We start from the raw sequence: 9,130 nt of genomic DNA on the forward strand, positions 1-9,130 counted from the left end.
TTCCTGTTATCACTGTAAAGCTGCTTCAAAATAATCTGTATTGTTTAAAGTGCTATATAAACCTGACCTGGTAGATTTGTTGTATTGAAGCATTCAGCATTGTAGCGCATATCATCTTGACCCATTCGCTTTGACCTGTTTAATCTGTGAAGGTCTGAATGCATTGAATTTTTTCTTGCACTTGCACTTTTGATCCCAAAGCTGAATATCTGTGCATATATACACTTTACCTTGTTGAATTATTAAAGTAATAAACGATCATTTAACAATTAATAAACTCCTGACGGGTTAGGATTAAGCGCTGTCATATGGGTTAGCCTACTATTGCCATAATATATTTATACTATATTTTATAAACGGAACAGGACGAAAGGCTTTTTTTTCATATGCATATTAGGAGAAGAACGTTCAAAACGTCATCACGCTACTTCCATTTGGAGACTCCCGTTTGCTTTCAGTTTGCGCTGTTAAGGCGGACGAACACTTATGCATCCGAATTCGCATTCGTTTTGAGGGGAAAAGTGGTGATAATGAAGCTTTTCTTTAATGCACTCGCAGTTACTTTGTTTTTACTCTACCATGGTGAGATCTTATTCGTTACAGTCTCCCATTTCCTCGTTTGTGTGGCCTAATAGGCCTATACGCGTCTTGGGCACTTTGTAGCCTTATTGTTCGCGTAATGGCTAAGCTGAGAACAGAGCCTAATACTGTTCACAGAAAACGATGGTCAGTGGTAAACATTTTAACAACAACAACAAAAAAAATCCGATTCTATGGCAGTTGAAACGAGATCAGATCAGTTTAATTTGCGTGAAAATGTCATTTTTCATGTCACGTGACTGGGTATAAACAAGTAACTTAAGTAAAAGTTGACATTTCATATCAGTGCACAAACTGATCCAATGTAGCTTGGATGCAATGTGAGTCGCTTTGGTTGAAAGCTTCTGCCAAATTCATAACGTTGCCTACACACGTTATTTACGTGAGAGGTTAAGGACTAACATGTTTATAAAATGTAGAAAACACGGCACTGTATGTCTTTATGCGGTGTAAAATAAGTATCTTATGTATTTTTGTGGGTACTGGTCATCTATGTAATATTTATTATGAGTCTATGAAAACGTTTTATTCAAATAGGCCTATATGTATAGAGAAAGAGGTAAAATTATTAGTCAGGAAGTGGATTGTGTGTTGTGTAAGATCATCCATGAGAAGTGTGTGTTTGTCTGATGAGTGCATGTGTGAATCTCTTCTGCTGTTTGTTTGCAAGTTACATTATGAATCCAGACATATTTCTCTATGTTTATGATGTGTAGAAAAACATTATCACAGCACTATTGTATATTTTGCTTATGTTTCTTCTTCAGTTGAGTCTGGTTTTGGTTCAGATAAAGTCGCAGTGTCAGTGAAGGAGGGAGATTCAGTCACTCTACACACTGGAGTTGAAACAAACCAACAAGAAGATATTAAATGGTATTTCGGCAGCACTCGCCTCGCACAAATCAGTGGAGATCTCAGTTTTATCTGTACAGATGTTCAGTGTAATGCAGGTACTGAGAGATTCAGAGACGGACTGAAGCTGGATCATCAGACTGGATCTCTGACCATCATGAACACCAGAACCACAGACTCTGGGGAATATAAACTGAAAATCATAAGCAGCGACGACAGTGAAAAGATCTTTAGTGTTTCCGTCACTGGTGAGTCATTCATGAGTGTTTAAATGCAGTTTAAAATACAAAATCCTCCAGCAGCTGTTGGTTTGCGTTTCAGATGTTTCTGCTGCTGAACTATATGAAATGAAAGAGGGAGAATCTGTTACTTTAGATCCTGGTGTTATAAAACACCCAAATGATGTGAGGACGTGGTGTTTTAATGACACTCTTATCGCTGAAATCACTGGAGACCAGAGTAAGATCTGTACAGATGAACAGTGCACACATCAATACTCAGAACTCAGAGACAGACTGAAGCTGGATCATCAGACTGGATCTCTGACCATCACAAACACCAGAACCACAGACTCGGGACTCTATAAAGTACAGATCATCATCAGTGACAGCAGCTTCAGCATCACCACAGTGAAGAGATTCAGTGTTTCTGTCACTGGTGAGTAAATAACTTCGTTCAATGCAACCTTTACAACCCAATATGTGTTTGGTTTGGGACTGTGGACTGTTTTGAGTCAATAACACTGACTGATGATGTTATTAACATGCAAAATGAATAATATCAGCCAGTTTCCCTATGAGCCATGCTGCTTCCTGTTGAGCTGAATGTGCTGTGATGCTGTTCACCGCTGTTGCTAGAAACAGCAAAAGGTGCCATTTATCAGTTTAATCAATGTCATTCAACTGATGAATGAAGTAGAAAGTGAAAGTGATGTTATGTGCGGCCAAATATGGTGTTCCATACTTGGAATTTGTGCTTTGCATTTAATCCATTGAAGTGCACACACACCATGAACACACCTGGAGCAGTAAATATCATTTGAAGATATTGCTAAATATTGGATTTATTATCATTCACTCTAGTAATAATGACTGTTTTTAGCTGTTTCAGATTCAGATCTGCCTTCAGCTGCTTTAGCAGGAATAGTTGTTGCTGTTGTTCTGCTGGTGGCTGCTGCTGCTGTAGCTGCTGGTGTGTTTTACTGTCGCCGCAGGAGCCATACAGCAGTACCACCGAATGTAAGTATTACCTACAGCTGATTTAACAAAATATATATGAGATTTACTGTGCAAAAAATATTACAGGAACAGTGGTATGCATACTTTTTTATATTAATATTATTATATAACTCGTTGACTGAAACAAAAACGTGCACTGTAAATAGTAATCTTGTATTTAATTTTAACAACACAGAACCAGATATTCACGAGTGAGGCAATGTCAAAACATTTGAAAACACAAATAAGTCCCAAATAAACTAAATAACAGTTAATATAACAACACAAAGTGCAACCTTTGTCACAGAAAACACCAATGCATCAGTTCAAGAATTCTAGATGTGATATTGAAATAATACAATACTTCAAGTTTATACTAAAGAAGATGACCATCTGATGCAGTTTAAGACGTTGTGCTAAATTATTAGGGAGTGAAAACCTTTCCACAAACAACTGTTCCGATTCCAAGTCTCTAGTAAACAAAAAAAAAAAAGAAACCTCATTCCACTTTTTTCTTGCAGATTTCTTTTTATGTGTAAATATTTGAACATAAAAAGATTCAACAGCTAGGTGTCTTACATTACAGACACTGCAGTTTATTGCTCTGTTCTCATCTGCAGTCCTCATGCCTCCTGCCTCCAGCAGGTCTATGGCATCTTCACACAGCTGATCAGAGACCCAGAGCTTCTTTACACTGGTGTTTTTCACAGTCAATAGAAAGGTCTCTTTAGTGCTCGAAGTTATTGGAACTATGACATTAATTGTCTTCCGCCTGTAAACTGTTAGTGTCTTAAGAACAAATGCATGCAAAAATGGTTTATGTTCATCGATCAAGCATGAAAAACATTGTTTAAGCTTATTCGGATAATCTTTATAAAAAAAACATTGTCGTGAAAAGGTGCATTTCTTTTTTGCTGAGTATTTATTTATTTTGTGTAACTTAAACATCAGACCTCCTCATTCATTTGACCTTTTGTGAATGTGCTTTCTTACAGGAGGATGATGATGGTAACTCACCGCCTGCTCCTAATAACATTCATTTGAAGTAGATGGGATGTCCTTAAACATCCGTTTACTCACAGAGTGATCCGAAGATTTCAGTAGTCAGTACCAATACTAGTACAATTGTCACACCTATTATAGCATACCAATTTAAATGACATAAACAATTATTTTTATTTTATTTTATTTTTTTAAATAGATTAAAAGGTAACATTTAGCATTGAAAAGTATATGAGAAATAATGTAAGCAACATGGTAACAGCATTCAAACAGATAGTTGTAGTTTTTTGGTATGTAGAGGTTTATCAAATCTGCTAATGTGATTGAGATGGAAACAGAACAGTGAGACATCTGTTTCATGTCTTTTGCACTACATGAAGTATTAATGCACTGATCTGGTTTGACATATGAGTCATTATGTCCTGCCTGTTTATATCCACACTGATAGAACGGACTGCGTTTCCACAAATACTGCACCAAGTTGAGCATTACACTGGGGGTGATATCTTTTCAATATTTTTGTGTTGTTTCCCATTACATCAAGATGCATTAATGTAAGAAGAAAAAATATATAATGTATTGTTTTCTGAAAAAAAAAAAAAAAAAATTAGTTGTGGCATCAGAAAAACTCAATTCAAAAAGAAAACAACTTTATCAGCTGAGAGTTAGATGATGCAAGCTTGCCTAATGTGACTGGATAGAGCTAACACTATGCTTGATTATGTTGCTATTGTTTATTATTTAACCACTAACATTAACTGTTAGTCATCCACCTTCAACAGAAAACACTGGTTGACCAACTTTGAATAGCGTAGCTTTTTATATGTACACCAGAACTAAAACCAGATTAAACCATTCTGCATCAATTTCAATTATAGCTGCAAGCAGCAGTTATTGGGGTTCAAGTGCTTTTAAGGCCTTTAAATCAATGCATTAAAAAGTATTCTGTTTTCTTTAGCAAGCATGTAAACACTTATATCATAGAGAGAAAAGACCATTCACAGCCAACACAGGCAAAGGAAATGAAAAAAAAAAAAAAAAAGTGAAAACATTTTCTTCAGTAGTTCAGGGTCTGATCTAATATAACTAAACACAGCAGAGCGGTTAATGTGGTGTGGATCCTCCCACCACAGAGTTTGACTCTTCTAGCTCATACACTTCATTTGCATACTGTTTGGGCCCTTAAGATTTGAAGTGTTCTTATTGTGTGATAGTTGTCTGTGTTAAATGGCTAAAAGTAGAGAAATATTGTGTGAATTGTGTATAAACTACATGTCATGATAAAATAGAAAGTGATATTGAAATTGTTGTGTATATTTATTCAGTTCTCAATTGTAGTGTATGGGAAAAAAGTACATACTTAAAACCGTGTAGGATCTCACAGTGCCAGTTTTACTGGCGTTCATCTTCTGAGTCCAAATCTGGTCATTTTTCTTTAGAGATGTGGTTTGATTTGTTGGGTGGACAAACATCTTGTTGAGAGGTTATTCAGGGCACAAGTGTTCAGTGAGTAGATGAAACCATTCAGAAGATGAACCATCTTTTGTCAGACGAACACAATCGGAGTTATATTCAAAAAATACACTGGTTCTTCCAAGCTTTATAATTTTATTAATTGGCAATTCTTTTTTTCTGTTTCAGTTGTGTTTGCTTAATTCATTTATGTTTTACCTTAATAAATATCTACTTTTGGGTTGATTAAATTTGCACGTGGCCTTCCCGTTTATGTGACTCTGCCCTGAACCATGGGATTTGTAACTACTCAGCCTAACTTCACTCTTCTCCAACTGAAGATAGAAACAAGTTCAAGAGGTAAAGTAGTTGTAATGCTTTTCATTGGATCCCTCTTGTGGGCGAAAAGGCTTTTTTCTTGTTGTTGTTGTTGCTTTTTATCTTTGGGCAACTGGACTAACCAACCAATAACAACCTGTGATTTATTGAGAAATGCATTATTTGTATTTGTATTCTTTATTGTATTTTTATTTGTTTTTATGTAATTTTAATTTCATTTTTTAATATAATTTTATTCTTATTATATACACATTTTTTTTTACATTTAGGCCATAAGTTTTGTATTAATTGTTGTTTGTTTGTGTGTGGAGTAATATTTCTATAGCCATGGCATTAATAAAGAATGGTGCTTATTGCAATCGATGCTGCAGAAACAGGATGCTCTTGTTTTTTTATTGTCCCGCTCATGATTTTTCCTTTGCACCTTAGCTCTCTCTTTCTGAACAACTCGGTTAAAAGTCATTTGGCCAGAGTCAATTTAATGTAATGCATGTATTTTATTTCCACAAGACTACTCTCACATTACTCGTGTTATGTAATATGTAGCCTAAATAGAAACTTATTTTATGTTTACCTTGTTTTATTGCTAAATTAGTGTTATTTACTAAATTCAGACTCATTAAAATAATAAAATCCAGACTGAGGGTTATGAATATGCAATGTTATGTACTAAAGCGATAAAATGACAATTATACGATAGGCCTATTTTACAAACGGAACACTGCGAAAATAATTTTTTAGCCCCAGTCCGCCCCGGCTATATGTGCGTGTATGTATGCATGTATCTATATGGAAACTTATGACTCAATGAATTAAGAATTCAGCCAAAATTATTTTATTTGTGAAACTGTGTATTAAAGTGTCGAACATCCATTAACACAAATAATGGACCTTTAAAAACTTAAACTTTAAAACACTTAATACTGACAAGCCATGGTGCATTGTCTGTCTTCAAAACAAAAATGCCACACAGAATAATAGACTTAAGTGCAAACTCCATCAAGCCTGACTTCCAGAAAAGCAGAGACAACTTCTCCAAACAGGAGTAGGAAAATACATACAACAAAAATACTTATACTTGTGAGATTAAATTTAAACAGTGCAATCACTCTTTTGTGTATAAGACTGCAGGTGGGCATATGTTGTTGATTTTTCTGACGCTCCTGTCACTCCACTTCTCAGGTCGTCATACGTCTCCCAGACCCATGGAGAACTCCTGCAGTAGGCCACATAATGTCCAAGGGCATCCTAGGTTAAGCCTCTTTTGAAAGCGATGACCTATTGTACAAATACAATAGGGTCTGGGTTTGGTGCTCGGACCTGGGGAGGCGACAAGAGTTGGAATGCAGTTCCATTGTGGAATAATGAATGTGGAATAGCTATTAGAAACAGGAACAGAGCATTTAAGAAGATAAAAGCATCTCACTCATAACTAGATCTAAATAACAGCAAGAAAGCACAAGCTCCAGTCAAGAACTGAAAAGTGAAGTTACTGGAGAGAATTCTGCAATACTATGAGAAACTTTGAACATAAAAGAGCCATTGCTAGGGCAAAGAAGACAATATGATCTGACTGCTGATGCTCAGAACTGAGGTGACACTGACCTCAGCTGGTGATAATGAATTATTGGTTCCAGGTATGACTAGTCTATAATATTGTACAAAATTGTAAACATATATAATATAGACAAATAGAGCATAAATCTTTCTTTCTTTCTTTCTGACACTACTTACATCAAAAATACTCCCATAATTTTCCCCTACAAAAAAATCCTGCAGGACCTTGTATAACACTTGTTATGTCTCTCAAATTTAAATACCAACAAAAAATAAAAAACGACTTCAGATAATATTAATTATTTATTAGTCAAGAGAGCTTAAAGATTAAATGAGACAAGTGTGAAGAAACTGAACACTCTGAACAGAACGTGGCCCATCATTCTGCAGAAACCAATAAATGGTCTCTGGAAAAAAATGAGAGAGACATTTTTGACTTAACTTAACTAATAAAATATGTTACAGTGAATTTGCCCTCACCTCTTATGTGCTTCACCACTCAGTGTTGCAGCGTAACAGTGTCCTTCTTATGTTGCCTGAGAAATATGAGTATACACTATAAATGCTGAAATATAAGGTACTGTAATTATAAGAACTTTAAATGATCATCTTGCAGATTAGTTGATATGTGAAACAAAATGTGTAATGAATAACACTTAAAATATAAAAAATAAATTAGAATGTAAAACCAAAGGAGTTTATGTTCATTATTCATTTTTTTCTCGTAAAGCAGCCCGAAGAAGCTTTTCTGGAGTTGCTGGAAATTTCTTCTGAACAGTGTCTGAAAGAGAAATGTAAATAAACTTTAGTGTCAGATACGTGTTATGAGAGCATATGTACTTCAAAACCATCAACACCTTTATACCTATAATACGTTACACTTTTGTGGGGTCCAAAGGGGGCTTGGCTTGCGATTCTTTGTTGGCATTTCCAATTTTTCCAGAAAGACTGTGGGTAGCTAGCATGCTCCTCCCGAAAACAGCCACTGCTAAATCCTTAATCATGGCTGACCATGATGTGCCCCCTCTACCACATGCTTGGCATGTATCCTTTGCAATGTTTAGTTTTCTGTGGATTTCAACCTGTGCAATACACATGAAATAATACATTTAATTGGCCATATTTTTTTTTTTTTTTTAATCTGCGTTTTACAAAATAACTCGTTTATTAATAGCAAAAAATCTATAACCATGTATATCAATAGCCTACCATTTTGCAGTTTAAAGTTCAGGGCCTTTAGTTGCTGATTCTTTGCTCTCAAGGCCTTGATTTCTTTTCGCAGGTCATTTAACGCGTCTTTTTTTTTTCCTTCTATTTTTTTAAGCAACAGTGTGTCATTTTGTGTTTTTTCCACCTAAGTTGAGAGACAAAATTAAAGTCACAGAACAACAAAAACTCATGCATTGTCACTTAAACAATGTTGATATAATTGATCAGGAAGTTAGATTTTACTTTTTAAAATCTCTTCTGGGCTTTATCTGGACTTGATGATGGGGTGTTTTCTGGACTGAATATTCTTTTCCTTTTTATTGCTCTCTTTTCAGGCAGCTTGCACTCCTCTTTTTGCCTTCTCTCTGACTCCATATGATTTAGACTTAGCTTGTCCTTATTTTCTGTACAGGAAAGGTTCATTATTTCAAATGAATAGTTTAAAAAAATTAAATATGCATGCATTCACTCATTCACCAATCTCACCATTCATCTTGAGAAAAAGTGCAGGAGAGCTTTCATCTTCATACTTGACATCAACAACACCCCCCTCATGAACTACAGATTGAAGAATGTCTTTTCTCTTTACAATGTCCAGAGAGGCTTCCATTTCTGTCCATTCATTCTGTCCACAATTAATGCCCACATTTTGTCTATAATGGCAAAAAAAGACTACAATTTAAAACAGACAGTCAGGAAAGCAAGCAGGCAGGCAGGCATGCAGACAGACAGACAGACAGACACACAGACACACAGACACACACACACAGACAAAGCTATATAGATAGATAGATAGATAGATAGATAGATAGATAGATAGATAGATAGATAGGTAGATAGATAGATAGGATAGGTAGATAGATAGATAGATAGATAGATAGATAGATAGATAGATAGATAGA

The 9,130-nt window shown here is 35.4% G+C and overlaps 1 protein-coding gene across 2 annotated transcripts; it reads left to right on the plus strand.

The window, feature by feature from the left end:
• The first annotated feature begins 420 nt into the window (after nt 1-420).
• Nucleotides 421-4,171, plus strand: LOC107694249 (uncharacterized). 2 transcript variants are annotated; one of them, XM_016493890.1, is made up of 5 exons: nt 421-582; nt 1,368-1,700; nt 1,774-2,109; nt 2,554-2,690; nt 3,665-4,171. In XM_016493890.1, exons 1-5 carry the CDS (start codon nt 531-533, stop codon nt 3,716-3,718), a joined length of 912 nt encoding a protein of 303 aa, XP_016349376.1. In that variant the 5' UTR covers nt 421-530; the 3' UTR covers nt 3,719-4,171. The 2 variants fall into 2 exon arrangements, with proteins under 2 accessions (XP_016349376.1, XP_016349383.1); XM_016493897.1 differs by having other exon boundaries at nt 2,563-2,690.
• The last annotated feature ends 4,959 nt before the right edge of the window (nt 4,172-9,130 follow it).

The sequence above is a fragment of the Sinocyclocheilus anshuiensis genome, unplaced genomic scaffold (genome assembly GCF_001515605.1).
Source record: "Sinocyclocheilus anshuiensis isolate Anshui unplaced genomic scaffold, SAMN03320099.WGS_v1.1 scaffold954, whole genome shotgun sequence".
In the NCBI taxonomy this organism is placed as follows: Eukaryota; Metazoa; Chordata; class Actinopteri; order Cypriniformes; family Cyprinidae; genus Sinocyclocheilus; species Sinocyclocheilus anshuiensis.

Excerpts from the sequence above, each read along its gene's own strand:
- LOC107694249 (XM_016493890.1), top strand. The coding sequence starts at position 531 with ATGAAGCTTTTCTTTAATGCACTCGCAGTTACTTTGTTTTTACTCTAC. Across the intron at positions 2,110-2,553 it reads ATTCAGTGTTTCTGTCACTG|CTGTTTCAGATTCAGATCTG; the intron begins GTGAGTAAATAA and ends GACTGTTTTTAG. Across the intron at positions 2,691-3,664 it reads ATACAGCAGTACCACCGAAT|GAGGATGATGATGGTAACTC; the intron begins GTAAGTATTACC and ends GCTTTCTTACAG.